Source organism: Hypanus sabinus, chromosome 4 (assembly GCF_030144855.1).
Source record: "Hypanus sabinus isolate sHypSab1 chromosome 4, sHypSab1.hap1, whole genome shotgun sequence".
NCBI lineage: Eukaryota > Metazoa > Chordata > Chondrichthyes > Myliobatiformes > Dasyatidae > Hypanus > Hypanus sabinus.
Genome location: NC_082709.1, coordinates 169,179,783 through 169,196,217, shown reverse-complemented (window position 1 = coordinate 169,196,217; position 16,435 = coordinate 169,179,783). Strand labels below are relative to the sequence as shown.

At 43.4% G+C, this 16,435-nt stretch overlaps 1 protein-coding gene across 2 annotated transcripts in view; it reads left to right on the top strand.

Annotated features, from left to right (window-relative positions):
- Window positions 1-14,506, top strand: part of bace2 (beta-secretase 2) — a 68,999-nt gene extending 54,493 nt beyond the window's left edge. For both annotated transcript variants that reach the window (XM_059968759.1, XM_059968760.1), the window contains exons 7-9: window positions 3,762-3,911; window positions 7,083-7,251; window positions 12,103-14,506. In XM_059968759.1, coding sequence (XP_059824742.1) covers window positions 3,762-3,911; window positions 7,083-7,251; window positions 12,103-12,344 — 561 coding nt within the window. In that variant the 3' untranslated portion in view covers window positions 12,345-14,506. The remainder of the gene's footprint in view (window positions 1-3,761; window positions 3,912-7,082; window positions 7,252-12,102) is intronic.
- The last annotated feature ends 1,929 nt before the right edge of the window (window positions 14,507-16,435 follow it).

Genomic DNA, 16,435 nt, shown 5'->3' with positions numbered 1-16,435 from the left:
CTGAATTTTACTATGACCTCATAAAGTTATGTGGATTTATTGTCTTGGAAACAATCTTTTTTTTTGCCATCCAGCACTTGCATCAACACCTATGCTGCCTATTCTGCATTTATCTTGTAAACAGATTTTTGCAACCAAACTGAATATTGCATTCCCTCTCAGTTTCTTCCATTGTTTTTTGGCCATATAGCAGGGGAGGGTAAGATTTAAATCCTGTTCTGAAGAAGCTTACTTCCTCTTACCCCTGGCGCCCCATGTTTTCCCTCTAATTGTGTTGGCACACTTCAGTGGCAGCATGCCTGACAGCCCGCGGAGACCAAATGTTCCTCTGGCCACAACAAAGAGCAAAGAGTTATCGTTCTGCACTGACGCAAGCTGTGGTACGCACCGTGTGCTGTTCTTGATTGACCTGGTGAGCAGGCAGACCAGAACTAACAATTAGTCCTTGAAGTTGGATTTAAAGTCCTGAGTGGACTCCTTGGGCTGGCTGCTGTGTCATCAAGAACAATAACTTCTGTACAAATGGAACCCCTCTCGTTTTCCAGCTCGTCACCCCAGTGACTTTGGCCTAGGACCTTTCAAGCAAGACTTTGAAACTTAAAATTGTCATTAATTTTTAGATTCTCACCACCACCACCACACCACCCCCTTCACCATCTCTAATGTTTCTGTTGAAAGATCTTCTATTGGATCTGAGATGAGTAGAGAACAAATCCAGTCAGCAGATATGTTTAGGAGAGATTTAATGACAACTGAGAAAATAAAAACTGCAAATGCTGGAAATCAGAAATGCAAACAAGGGAAACTCAGTAGGTCAGTCAGCATCTGTGGAGCGAGAAATCGAGTGGTGTTTCAGTTCAGTAATTCTTCCTCAGGACTTGGGGAGCGAGGTTAATGAGAAGGGGAAGAAGTAGATAGAACAAAGCAATTATCTTTGATTACTTGGAGACCAGGAGAGACGTAAGTGTGGGTGACGGTGTTGGGTAAAGGTTTTTATAATTCCAGTTAATCTGACTGGAGGAAATGTTAAATGTTAAATAGGAGATGAATAAGAACAGAGGAGAGAGTGGACAAAAGTACTGTTGGAGTTTAGAGTTGCAACACATTGCAGTAGCTGGAAATCTGAAATTCAAAAGAATGCAAGATATACTCAGTGGGTCGGGGAGAGAGAGGAGCAAAGCGAACCTTATAGATTGGTAAACACAATGTACACTGCAGATGCTGTGGTCAAATCAAGACGTACTAAAAAGCTGGATGAACTCAGCAGGTCGGGCAGCATTTGTTGAAAGAAGCAGTCAATGTTTTGGGTCAAGACCCTTTGTCAGGACTGAAGAAGGAAGGGGCGGGGGCCCTATAAAGAAGGTGGGGAGAGGGTGGAAAACCAATCAGAGGAAAGATCAAGGGGTGGGGGAGGGGAAGCAGAGAGGGGATAGTCAGGTGAGGTGAAGAACAGATGCTGCCCGACCTGCTTTGTTCATCCTGCTTTTTTGTACGTCTTGATTTGACCACAGCATCTGCAGTGTACTTTGTGTTTCCTATTCTTTACTCCACTGTGAAGTCTCTTTGAGGTATGCCTACCCTGAAGAAGTTCAGTGAGACCCTTTTGCACTGCTCACCCTCTGTGATCTCCGCCTCTCTTTGACTCTTTGATCATGTCTTTCCCCTTAGATTCCTTCTTCACCTCTCCTGCCTATCCCCTCCCCTTGATCTTTCCTCTGATTGGTTTTCCACCCTCCCCCCACCTTCTTTATAGGGCCCCTGCCCCCTCCTTCTTTAGTCCTGCCAAAGGGTCTCAACCCAAAACGTTGACTGCTTCTTTCAACGGATGCTGCCCAACCTGCTGAGTTCATCCAGCCTTTTTGTACGTCATTATAGATTGGTGACTCTCTCATCAAAATTAACCAATTAATAGATGGCAGGTCACCCCTGGGCAAGGTGTAGCACCTGCTTAGCCCTTTGATCAGGGTCACATGAAGCCATGGGAGTAGGTGGTGGATGGTTGTATGAGAGGCTGGTGCAGATCACAAGTCCTGGTTGTATAACCGCTGCGGCCAGGCAGACAGTCTCTGAAGAGTATTGATAACGGCTGGGGTCACCCATCTTGTAAAGACACTGCCCAGAAGAAGGCAATGTAAACCACTTCTGTAGAAAAAATTGCCAAGAACAGTCATGGTCAGGGAAAGACCACGATCGCCTTTGTCTTACGACATGGAACATAACGAACAAACGATGCAGAATAGGAAAGCTAACCTCTTGAATTGCTTTCCTTTGATCAGAATTGGGAGAAGTCAAGACTGTTCAGGATTCGGAAAGAACCAGTTCAATGTCTGTGAGTTGGCTGAACTGACCCATCTCTCTCCTCTCTTTTCCCCAGCCACCTCCTTCTTCTCTCTCCTCCTTCTATTTGTCTCTCACCTCTCTCCCGCCCCTCTATCTCTCACTTCTCGCTCTCACACAATTCCTCTCTCTCCCTCTCTTTCTGCCTGGCTCTTCCATCACTACACTTTACTACACTTCCATCATTGGTAGCTTGTTTTTATTTCCAATGTGTTCTGTGTTGCCTGGGAGTGCTCGCACATGGGAAGGATGTGGAAAAGGAGCAGGGGTATAACCCACCAACCCATCTCCACCCTCGTCCCCCACTAAATAACGTTTGTTGAAGTCACATGTTTGCATGTTCAACATGCCTCAATTAAAATTTCCTGCTGACACCCCTCCCAAATTATTGTTTAACTAGTTCATGATCGGCACATTGGCACATGACTGACTTAGGCAGAAGCTCGGGTATATGGTTAACTGCTGAAGATCCTGTCACTGAGGTTCTCTGTGATTATGCTGCTAATGTTATTACATTTATGAGAAGAATTCCTCATCTTGATCAGAACAGAAGCTGGTTGATCGTGCTTGTATCTTGGAAGTTACAGTTTACAGAGTAACTGTATCGGTTATCTAATCACTTCAGCGGCATCATGATAGAAATGCTTCTGTCATTCCTAAAGCACTGAATTTCTGAAAGCCACCTACTTACAAGACATTTCTCTCATTAGCATAATTGCTCCTTTGTCTGAGTGCTGGGCCAACTGTAATGTATATAATTAGCATATTATGCAAATGTGACCTTTCAACTTTCCAGGAGTAGTTTTCTTATTAACATAAAGTGCACATTTTCCTGCAATAGTGCCTGCAAGAACTTTAATATTCAGAAATATTCCTTAGAACTGCAAATGGCAGTCAGCGAATGGCTTTGTTTCTCGATTTCACAAAGGTTTTTGAAAGAAGGTGGGTTGAGAAATGGGGAAGAAAATTGAAGGCTATTAGAAATTGGAATATTGAAAATTAGAAAACATAAAGTTCTGCTAACTCATCACCATAAATTTGCCAACACTTCAAAATTAAAATTGCAAACCCCAGATGTAATCCTCTCCATTCCAGCTCTGGACCTTCCGGTATATTTCTTCCTTCTCACCGCAATGACTTCAGCCATCGAGGTACATCCACTGAGGTTTTCTGCTGTCGTCCACTACACCACACCTCCTTTGAGGAACTAATGCTTCCCACATCCATTTGGCCTCCAACTTTTGCTTTTTTAATCTTTGAAGCTACAAAGATACTGACACTGTAATTTGGGGAAGGCAATGGTGACTCAAAATTATAGATTATAAAAGGTTCTACAATTGAGGTGTTTTAGTTGAAACAAAAGATTCACCATGCTGCCTTTATTTCACTCGTAATTAATTCATCCAACTTGTTTCTCTTGGCAGGTTGAGGAGTTTGCTGATGGCTTTTGGTCAGGAAGTCAACTGGCATGTTGGCCGCAAGGAACCAAACCTTGGTCTTTCTTCCCCAAAATCTCCATCTACCTTCGGGGGGAGAATGCTACGCAGTCTTTCAGCATCACCATCTTGCCACAGGTAAGACTGGAGATGAGTTAAGTGTCCATGACGGCCATACATTTTCAAAGTCAAAGTACATACATGCCAACATCCATAAGCAACCCTGAGGTTCATTTTCCTGTGGGCATACCCAATAAATGTAGAATAAACAAGAGAAAATCTGCAGAATCTGCAAATCCGAGCAACACACACAAAATGCTGGAGGAACTCAGCAGGCCAGGCAGTATCTATGGTAAGTAGTACAGTCAACATTTCAGGCCAAAACCTTTCAGCATGACCCAGGCTAATAAACATAACAGTTTCAGTGAAAGACCACTCAACTAGGGCATTCAACCAGAGTGCAGAAGACAACAAATTATACAAATATAAAAAGAAATGATAATAATAAATAGATAAGCAATAAATATCAAGAAAATGAGATGAAGGGTCCTTGAAAACAAGTCCATCAGTTGTTGGAACATTTCAATAATGAGGTAAGTGAAATTGAGTGAAGATATCCCCTTTGGTTCAATGAAGATGGACTCTCTACCATTACATTGAGGGAATTCATAGACAAAAAGAAACTTTTAAATGGGGCAAGTCTAACTTGTGAGAAGAAGCAGCTTACGTGGAGTAATTTCAATTGTTTACCTCCACTAGACATCCAAATGGATGGATATCAATTTATTTGGTTCATTGCTACTTGCATATGGACAGCCAAAGATTACTTCCCCAGAGTGAAAATGGCTATTACAACGGGGCATAACATTAAGGTGTTGGGAAGAATGTAGAGAGGGGAGGTCAGAACATTGAACATAGAACAGTACAGCACATTACAGGCCCTTCAGCCCACAATGTTGTGCCGAAGCAGGTATTTTTATTTACAGAGTGTAGGTGCAAGGAACTCAATGACAGGGGTGGTGGTACAGGTATATTAGAGACATTTAAGAGACTTTAAGATGCCTTTGATCAAAGAATCCTACAAAAGGTAGTGAATTTGACCCAGTACATGATGAATAAACCCCTCCCAACCATTGAGCACATCTACACAAAGCGACTGCAGCATCCATAATCAAAGATCCTCAACACCCAGGTCAAGCTCTTTTCTCATTGCTGCCATCAGGTAGACGTTACACGAGCCTTAGGACTCACACCAACAGGTTCAAGAACAGTTACTACCCCTTAAGCATCAGGCGCTTGAACCAAGGGAACAACTACACTCACTTGCCCAACACTGAGATGTTCTCACAACCAGTGATCTCACTTTAAGGACGTTTCTATCTTCTTATTTCATGTTCTTTCTATTATTGCTATTTATTTATTCTTCTGTACCCTACTTGACCTTTCATTGATCCTGTTATAGTTACTATTCCATAGATCTGCTTAGTATGCCCATAAGAAAGTGAATCTCAGGGTTGTATATGGTGACATATATGTACAGTGCCTATAAAAAGTATACAACCCCTCCGGAAGTTTTCATATTTTATTGTTTTACAACATTGAATAACAGAGGATTTAATTTGGCTTTTTGACACTGATCAACAGAAAAAGACTGCTTTGTGTCAAAGTGAAAACAGATCTCTACAGTGATCTAAATTAATTACAAATATAAAACTCAAAATAATAGATTGCATAAGTATTCACCCCCTTCAAGTCAGTATTTAGTCGATGCACCTTTGTCAATCATTAGCCTTAAGTCTGTGTGGGTCAGTCTCTCTCAGCTTTGCACATCTGGACACTGCAATTTTCCCCCATTCTTTACAAAACTGCTCAAGCTCTATAAGATTACATGGGGATCATGAGTGAACAGCCCTTTTCAAGACCAGCCATAAATTCTCATTTAGATTGAGGTCAGGACTCTGACCTGGCCATTTCAGGATATTAACTTTGTTTTTTTTTAAACCATTCCTTTGTAGCTTTGGCTTTATGCCTGGGGTCATGGTCTTGCTGAAAAACAAATCTTCTTCCCAAGATGCATTTCTCTTGCAGGATGCATCAGGTTTTCCTCCAGGATTTCCCTGTACTTTGCTGCATTCTTTTTACCCTCTACTTTCACAAGCCTTCCAGGGCCTGCTGCTCTGAAGCATGCCTGCACTACTATGCTTCATGGCAGGGTTGGTGTGTTTTTGATGATGTGCGATGTTTGGCTTATGCTAAACATAATGTTTAGTCTGATGGCCAAAAAACTCAGTTTTTGTTTCATCAGACCATTGAACCTTCTTCCCACGTGACTTCTGGGCAAACTTCAGCTGAGATTTCATGTGAGTTTTTTCCAACAGTGGCTTTCCCTTTGCCGCTCTCCTATGAAAGCAGTGACAGGTGAAGCACGCGGACAACAATTGTTATACACGCAGTCTCTCCCATCTCAGCCACTGAAGCTTGTAACTCCTCTAGAGTTGTCACAGGTCTCTTGCTGGCCTCCCTCACTAGTCTCCTTCTTGCACGGTCACTCAGTTTTTGAGGATGGCCTGCTCTAGGCAGATTTATAGCTGTGCCATGTTCTTTCCATCTCTTGATGGACTTAACTGTACTTTAAGGGATACTCAGTGACTTGGAAATTTTCTGGTATCTATCTGCTGACATGCTTTTCAATAACCTTTTTGTGGAGTTGCTTGGAGTGTTCTTTTGTCTTCATTGGTGTAGTTTTTGTCAGGATACTGACTCACCAGCAGTTGGACCTTCCAGATACAGGTGTATTTGTACTACAGTCAATTGAAACACCTTGACTGCACCTGTGATCTCCATTTAACTAACAATGTGACTTCTAAAACCAATTGGCTGCACCAGCGCTGATTTGGTGTGTCATACTAAAGGGGGTGAATACTTGTGCAATCAATTATTTTTATTTTGCGGTTTATATTTGGAATTAATTTAGATCACCGTAGAGATCTGTTTTCACTTTGACACGAAAGAGTCTTTATCTGTTGATCAGTTTCAAAAAAGCCAAATTAAATCCACTGTAATTCAGTGCTGTAAGACAATAAAATATGAAAACTTGCAAGGGGGTTGAATGTACATTTATGTTCAAAATTTACTTTGAACTTTGGATGAAAGAAGAGTTAAGATGTGTGGGAGGGAAGATCGGACTGATCTTATATTAAAGGGTTGGCACAACATCATCAGCCGAAGGGCCTGTACTGTTCTGTGTTGTACATTAATGTTCAATATTCCTCCTGGGTCTATTCTGTTCATGCTGAGCTTTCCTTGCAGTTGTACATCCAGCCAATGGCAGACATCGGAGCCCTAGTGGAATGCTACAGATTTGGCATCTCCTCATCGTCTAATGGCTTGGTTTTGGGTGCCACGGTGATGGAAGGTTTCTACGTCATCTTCGATCGAGCACAGAGGCGTGTCGGATTTGCAGCCAGCACGTGTGCAGGTAGGTCAGCGTTCTGAACTTTGCTTTGCTAAGGATCTTGCACTGTGCCTTGCATCAAACCGCAGTGGCTGTGGTGCTCAAATAACAATAGTGTGCAGTCCTCAAAGCAGAGGGTGGAAGGGCCTTGACCCGAGACTTTATCTAATGAATATGATGCTTGTTTTAATATTGCAAAGGAAGCATTTATTTGAAGAATTGGCTTAAATTTCCAACCCTTGCTCCATTACGACAAAGTCCTTCTGTTGTGCTGTTTAATTGGGCCCTGTCTATGTAAAGCTGTGGCTATTAGCTATGTGTAAAGGATGTTGGAACAGGGGAGCAATTAACATTGTGAGACATAACTGAGCCTATTTCTCAAGGAACTGATGTGTTTGCATTCTATGGCACATCATGCTATTTGTACATAATTACTTCTAGGGACCAAATATCCAATGAAACCTTTTTGTCATTATTTTGTATCACAGATTACAAATGATGAAAGGATTATCAAAGTGATTTCTTTGATCGCTCCTGGTGTTCTTGCATCCCAAGATTTAGAGCAAGGAGTTCTCTCACAACCTTGTCCAGCTCTGTTGAATTCTTCCTGCTTCTTGCCAGATGTTAACAATATCTCTCAGACTTGGGCTTTTGTATAAGGACAGGCCTTTGATTCCTTCAGCCCAGCCTAGACTGCCCTTGTTTCTGGGACATTACAGCTGGTTGGCAAAGCTCTAAATAAATGTTCCTAGCTTCAAAGCCAGGTGTGGAACTTCAAGCTTCGTAGGTGGGTATAAGCGAGTGGGAGTTGAGAGAGGTTCAGATTGAAGGAGAGACAAGAGGCTGCAGATGCTGGAATCTGGAGCAACACACACAAACTGCTGGAGGAACTCAGCAGGTTGAGCAGCTTCTGTTGGGGGAGGAGGAATTGCCAGTGTCTCAGATCGAAATCCCACATCAGAACTGGGATTGGAGAGGATAAAGGGGAGACTGAGGACAGAGGCAATTGGTGGACTACTGGGGTGGAGGTTGAGTGCTGTGGAAGGATGATGAGACAGATTGAGTCGAATGGGGAGGGAGGTGCTGGGAGTGAAATTGGATGGAGGCAGGCATAAGAAATGGTGAAGAATGAAACCAGGAAGATGGAAGCAGCTGGTAGAGGGTGTCACACAGGAATACAAAAGGTCACCAGTGCTGGAATCTGACAAGTATTACCATTCAAGATGGTGCCAAGCTGCGGTCTCCATTGAGGTGAAGGCTCAGATGTGGTTGCTTAGATTCGTAGGGAGGGCTGCCTGTGTGTGTGAGTGTAGGAGAGAAAAGGGGCTTATGTCGCTGTTGTGTTGTTGTTGCCTTCTGCGAGCACTGTGGATACGTTGTGTTGGTGACGGAATGCACGGTGACACTTGTGGGCTGCACACCCTTCGGTTGTGTCGGTTGTTATTGCAAACGGTGCATTTCACTGTAGAAATAACTGAAAGGGAATCCAAACCAGAAGTAAGGAAGGTGAAAATGGGAATTATTAGGGGAGAAGTGAAGGGTGGAAGGGGGTGGGGAGGGTGGGTGTGGGGGGGGGGGGGGGGGTGAAGGGAGCCATAGAGTCATACAGCACATAAAGAAGCCATTCAGCCCGACTGATCCTACCTGCTAGTCCCAGCTTGCCCCTGTTCAGCCCATAACCTTCAGAGGCCCTTCCCTCCACACACCTGCCCAAACTTCTATTTAATGTCTCAATTGTACCTGTGAACCAATTCACTCAGCTCCTCAATAACCTCTGTAAAAGGAAGTTACCTCAAGTCTCTCCTCTGTCTTGTTCCTGAGCCCTCCCAAGTTTGGGCTCCTCGATTCTGGGGAAAAGACTGACCATCCACCTTACCCATGGCCCTCATGGTTTTAAAAACTTCTGTGAGGTCACCCCTCATTCTTCTTCATTCCAAGGAATAAAGATCCAGATATCCAGCGTCTCCCTATAACTCAGTCCCTCGAGCGCTCAGACAGCGTCCCTGAAAATCTCTTCAGTAGCTTCTCCAGCTTGCTAATGTCTTTCCTGTGACCAAAACTGAACAGTACTCAAGGTGCAGTCTCACTAATGCCTTATAAAACTGCCACATAATGTCCCACCTCTTAATTTTAATGCCCTGACTGATGACACCTTCTTCACCCACCCCACCCTGTCTACTTGTGTGGCCACCGTCAGCGAGCTGTGCACTCGCGCTGCCTGGCCCCTCTGTTCTACAACACTTGTCCTACCCTACACACAAGAGATTGTGCAGGTGCTGGAAGCCCAGAGAAACACACACAAAATGCCGGAGGAACTCAGCAGGTCAGATCCAAGATTGTTTCATGTCATTTCCTGTACTCAGGTGTAAAGGAGATTGTGACTCAGGGTCTGATGCAGCACAAAGCAATCACAAAAGATAACGAACACAATAATAAAAACGTAATAAATATGAACACATAAGACAGCTTGTATGCTTAGATTAATTGTATGTCCATCAAGTGAGACTGGGCTGTACATAAAGTGATTGATGGGAGGTAATAAAATGCCAGTGAAGTTAGTGGGTGGAGGTGTTGATCAGCCTTACTGCTCAAGGTATGTAAACACGAGGGAATCTGCAGATGCTGGAAATTCAAACAACACACACAAAATGTTGGTGGAACGCAGCAGGCCAGGCAGCATCTATAGGGAGAAGTACTGTCGCTGTTTTGGGCCGAGACCCTTCGTCAGGACTAACTGAAAGAAAAGATAGTAAGAGACTTGAACGTGGGGGGAAGAAATCTGAAATGATAGGAGAAGACCGGAGGGGGTGGGGTGAAGCTGAGAACCAGAAAGGTGATTGGCAAAAGGGATACAGAGCTGGAGAAGGGAAAGGATCATGGGACGGGAGGCCTAGGGAGACAGAAAGGGGGAGGGGAGCACCAGAGGGAGATGGAGCTGTTTGGGAGTCTGGTGGTCCTGGTGTGGTTGCTGCATAGTCTCCTCCCTGACAGGAGTGGGACAACCGATCATTTAGCAAGGTGGGTGGGATCCTTCATGATGTGACTGGCCCTTTCTCGGCACTTTGCTGTATATCGGTCCTTGATGGTGGGTAGGTTGTGTCGGGCCGGTGAGGGGCTGGGCAGTTTAGGCTTTCCTGACCACCACAGTGCAGTTTCCATACCAAGCCGAGACGCAGCTTGTCAGGATGCAGCACACCTGCAGAATGATGTGCGTAGGTGTCAGCGACGTCCAGCTCTCTCCAGCCTCCTCAGCCACGGAAAGGTGTTGATAAGCTTCCCTGACTGTGTAGGATGTGATCTGGGACCATGAGACGTTGTGCAAGATGTGCACCCCAGGGAGTTTAAAACTGCTCGCAGTTTCCGCTGCTGTAAAGAGGGCTGTGAGTAACGCGCGTTCTTCTGCAGTCGATAGCCATCTCCTTTGTCTTGTTGACATTAAGGACGAGGTTACTTGCCTCGAGCTCTTCCACCTCCTCTCAGTAGGCTGTCTCACCGCTGTCAGTGATGAGGCCCACCACTGTCAGGCAGCATCTATGGAGTGGAATAAACGTCACCCTATCAGGCCAAGCCACTTCCTGCAGAAAGCGTGTGCAGAAAAATGAGTGTCAGTACTAATATAACTGACAAGCCAGAAGTTTGGAAGCTGCTTTGAAAACTTCTTAATAAATCCATGTGTCATCTTTCTTCCTTACACTTTTAAAACAAAAATTAAACATGTATTGCAATTGATGTATGGATATTAGTTGAGGAAGTCATAGAGTCATAGAAAAGTACAGCACAGGAACAGGCCTTTTGGCCCATCTAGTCCATTCTGAACCATTTAAGCTGCCTACTCCCATCAACCTGCACCAGAAGCATAGCCCTGCTATCTATGTACCCATCCAAACTTACCTTACTGAACCCACATTCACCACAGCTCATTCCACACCCTCACGACCCTCGGGGTGAAGAGGTTTCCCCGCATGTTCCCCTTAAACTTTTCACCTTTTACCCTTAACCCATGACTTCTGGTTGTAGTCCCACTCAACCTCAGTGAATAAAGCCTGCTTGCATTTACCCCATCTATACCCCTCATAATTTTGTATGCCCCTATTAAAATCCCCTCTCACTCTTCTACATTCCAAGGAATAAAGTCCTAACCTATTCAATCTTTCCTTATAACTCAGGTCCTCCAGACCTGGCAACATCCGTGTAAATATTCTCCGTACTCTTTCAACCTTCTTTACATCTTTCCTGTGGGTCAGTGACCAAGACTGCACACGATACTCCAAATCAGGCCTCAATGTCTTATACATCTTCAACACAAAATCCTACCTCCTGTACTCAATCCATTGATTTATGAAGGCCAATGTGACAAAAGCTTTCTTTACGACCCTATCTACCTGTGATGCCACTTTCAATGAATTATGGACCTTTATGCATACACAGATTCAACTTTTGTTATGTGGATCATTTCATTGTTGTTGGTGATGAGCCCCACTACTGTCCAGCAGCAGCTATGGAGGTGGAATAAACAATATCGGAGAATATAGACAGAATACGACCTGAAATTCTTACTCTTCACAGACATCCATGAAACAGAAAAAAAAATCTAAATTGACATATCAGGAACTTCTTCACTCAGTATGAGCTGCCGGTGGTAGTGACGGATACAGGCCAATTTGTAACACTTAGAGAAATTTGGATCTGGGTGGGTACAGAGGGCTATGGTCCAGGTGTGGGTCAAAGGGATGAGGCAGAATAATAATTCAGCACAGACTAGATAGGCCAAAGTGTTGGAGTGTTGTGTGACTTTTGGAGAGAATGGCTTGAGGATGAGTGACTGAGTTAAGTCATTGAACGCTAAAGGTAGATTTCTTTCTTGCCTACTCACAGTTGTTGGTGGTTCCCTGGTGTCTGAAATTGCTGGCCCATTCTCAGCGACCGACGTGTCAAGCAACTGCTTCAGGGAAAGGAAGAGGACAGAGCCAACTCTCTGGATTGTCTCCTACGCTCTCATCACATTGTGCGGCCTGACTCTCCTCATTTCCATCATCCTGCTGCTTTTCCCCTGCAGCCAGCGCCGCGCCAACGGCCTCACCGACGACTCCTCGCTGATCCAGCATCGGTGGAAGTAATGCCGCACACTTCATATGCAGAGCACTTCCAAGCAGGTGCTGTGTGGGATTTGCACTAATGTGTGGCCTGGTGTCCGACAAACAATGATGGCGGTTTAAAAATGTTCATGGGTGACTAATGTGTGTTGTGGTAGAAACCAATGTGCTGACATTGACATGTATTGCCCCATAAAGCAGATGACAATAGACTGAGCTTTACTCTACACCAGTCAGTTGTCCAAACTGCCTTTTGACTGGATCCACTGATTGAGATTCATGCTAGTCGCAGGCATTTTGTGCAGATTTTGGTGTTTTCCTTCCCTCTCACGTTATAAAGGATATGGGTAGGGGGTTTTTTTAGGGGAGAATTGAAGGAGGAATTACATGACGTGAGATCTGAGTGAATCCTCAATGTGCAACATCATTGTCCCCTGCCTTATGATATCGCAAGACCGAGCTACACAAAGTGCCAATGCCACCAGAATTCTTATCCACAACACGAAATAAGAGTGGATGAAGGATATTGTTAGGCATGCATCTATTTACGATTTTCTGGATCTCAAGAAAACTCAATGGAATAAATCTGTTTTTTTTTTACTTGAAGGTGATTCTTACCATCAACCACCAAGGCTAGCCAATATTTTAATGCTGAACTCTTGACATTTTAAAGCAACCCGTAGAGTGGGCTGTTTAACTTGGCACCTCCACCTGGTGCATTTTTCAACCTGACCATAATTGTCTGTGATGTTCCCAGGACTGCCTCGTAGTTTCTAACTGTTCTACCACTATTTGTTAGTCCATGTACTTGTAAACCCATTGTTTCCCGAGCAGATCAAGGCTGCAATTCAGTCACGTAGTAAGGAAAAAAACATTTTACAACAAGGTTCCGGTGCCATCTGGTGTCCACACGCAGAACTGCAGCCTTGAAAACTGCCCGAGTTATTTCTGTTCCAAATACAGTTTCTCTTGTGTGTACAAATGGTTTCCTGATCATACTTTTGTGGTCAAGATCAACATTGTCAATTGTCAGTTTCGTGGTCTTAGTTCTAAAGTATCTTTTCAGGATTTAACATTATCAAACACTTTACATAATTGCAGCGATTAAGAGGGTACCCCATTCAACTCCCAGACTATGACTGCAGAAAGCTTCTGTCGGACCAATGCTAATGGTGATACCAGTTTGCAGGATGCCACAGACTCTAAACATCTATGTGGCTGATACAGCAGAATAGTTGTGGGTGGTGGTGGATGGAATGGGGGGAATTTCTTCATTTCCTGTCCAAGATGACAGGCCAGTCCTACAGGTATATGAGAGAGGGATTTGTGATGTGAACTGCACTGTTTTTCAGTCCTTGGGTAAAAACTGTTCCCTGAATGCCTCTTCAGCATCCACTTAACCCTTGTCACTTTGGGTGGGAGATCGGGATGACTGAGTGTAAATGACTTGATCATCAGTTGAATTTTTGTCCAATTTAGGGATTTCCAGCAAGGTTGATATGAGTTCTTATTCAAGTCTAGCATTAACTAAGTGTGAAATTAACAACCTTGAGAACACATTTCTTCTTGTTCCCCTTATGAGTACAATTTTAAAAGTATTTTTGGGAAGAGAAATACAATTGTGGAAATGTGACGCCTTAAAATGTTTTTGATCTTTGAAGGATATATCTGCACAGTATTACACAGCACACTGTGATAACTTTATTTTTAAACATGAAACCTCTTATTCTGATGTCCAGCTCTGCAATTTTCTAAAGATTATTAAAAGGTTTATAAAATACTATAATCATTCTACTACAGCAGAGCCATCTTGAGATTATGTAAGGGGCAAACCAGTCACTTTAACATAATAGAAATTAAATCGAGTAAAACTCCAGGGTTTTCTAAGTCTTAAATAAAAAGTGCTGTCAGTGATTTCTTTTGTTCATATTAAATTTAGGGTAGATTTCATAAGTGGGAGAATTTAAACTACTTTGCATTTATAAAACATATAAAGATTAAAGAGGCAAAATTTAGAAATTACATTCTTGCAAAATTATTTTTTATCTATTCGTTGGTAGTTTCAGCAATTCATGAGTGGGAATTTACTAGAGTTTTTTTGTAAGACATGTAACTTCTGCCTCTGGATATGCATTCATCTTGGCAGAAGACGAAGAGAATTAATAAAGCAGACTATTTTTTGGTTGGCTGCTGGTAACAATGATGTTCTGCAGGGGCCGGGGTTGGGTCCACTACTTTTCGCAGTATATGTTAATAACCGGACAGTATGATGGACGAGCAGAAGGGCGAATACCAGAGGGTATAACTTCAAGGTGAATGGAGGAAAGTATAAGGGCGGGATGTCAAATGTTTACACAGAGTGGTAAATGTGTAGAGGTGGTGGTAGAAGCAGATACATAAGGGAAATTTAAGATAGGCACATGGATGAAAGAAAAATGGAGGGGTATGTGGGAGGGTAGGTTTAAATTGATCTTGGAGTGGATTAAAAGGTTGGCACAACATTGTGGGCTGAAGGGCCTGGACTTTGCTCTATCTCTGACAGTCATGTGTTCAGGGTTGCTTTAGCATCAAATGCGATCTAGTTTCCTGTCACAGGTATGGTCTTTTACTGGGGCATTAACTTGAGAGTCTCTGTTCCCTTTCAAGGTGGACATACCTGGTCCCAGCAAGTTTAAACTTGAAGATGAGCAGATGAATTATCCAAAGTGTTTCTCTGAACCAACAACACTATTATGTAGTCATTATTATGCCACTATTGTGGGAGCTGGCTGCAGATTTCCTACATTACAACAGAGATTGTGCTTATACTTGTTAAATTAAAGCACACAGCTACTGCTACTGGCACTGTTGCTAAGGATCTTACAGTGATAACTGAGGCAGGTGGTCTGTTAAATATACATGAAGTCCTAAGATCATGAAAGGTGCCACTTTGAAAATACAGAGTGGAATCAGCCCTCCTGGATCTTCGAGCCACGCAACCCAACAACCCCCGATTTAACCCTAGCCTAATCATGACACAACTTACAATGGCCAACTAATCTACTAACCAATACAAATGGGACTGTGTGGGAGGAAACTGGAGCACCTGGAGGAAACCCATGCAGTCACAGGGAGAACATACAAACGCCTTACAGAGACCGGCAGGAATTGAACACAAGTCGTTGGTACTGTAAAGCATTGGGTGTCAACCACTATGCTAAGTTTGTTGCTGTTCCTTTGAATGAGTTTGGCAGGTCTCTCTCGCTCGAAGATGGAAGTGAGGATTGGTCTTCAGTCTTCCAGATGAAGAGGACAATGATAAAGTCCATGTCTGAAGAGGCAAGAAAGGACCAATCAGCCCCTTGCATCTACTCCATCATGAGCAGATTTATTTTCTACCTCGTTTTTCAGTGCTAAAACCTTGTCCCTTCATTTTACTAAAAATCAAAAGATTTTTGAATATTGACTTAAATATTTTCAGTTCCCAAGCCTCCACTTCATACACACTACCATCTGGGTGAAGATATTTTTTTCTCCATTCGGCTCTGAATGGCTAAACCTTTATTTTGAGTCTATGATCTCCCCAGAAGGGGAAATTGGCAGTTCCAAATTCACTATTTTCAAACCATATAATAGCAATGTGTGTACGTGTGATCAGCTGTCTTTGTTCAAAAGGGCATAGAGCCAGCCTGCCCAATCTCATCCCATATGACAAACCCACAATCCCAGCAATCAATGTGGCAACCCTCCGCTTCATTCCTTTTGTCTCATAATAGACAGCAAGACCAGACTTCCAAATACAGAGTCCTATATTGTATGGGAGTCTTTGATTCGTAAAGGTGTCAAAGGTTACAGCGGGAGGTGGGTAATGGGGTTGAGAGGAATAATGTAGCCATGATAGAATGGCAGAGCATTGATGGGCTGAATGGCCTCCTCTGCCTTGTGGACTATGCAGTGAAATGTACATTCAATAGAGGGCATGCTATTATTTACTTTCCAAATTCCTTGGCAGAGCTGCATCCTGAGTGTCAGTGATCCATGTGGAAGGACACTAAGAATCTTCTAATACAAACTCCTTTCAAACTGTTGATCAGTGCACAGTTCTGTGTGCTGGAGCCCGTCTCTGACAGCAGGCA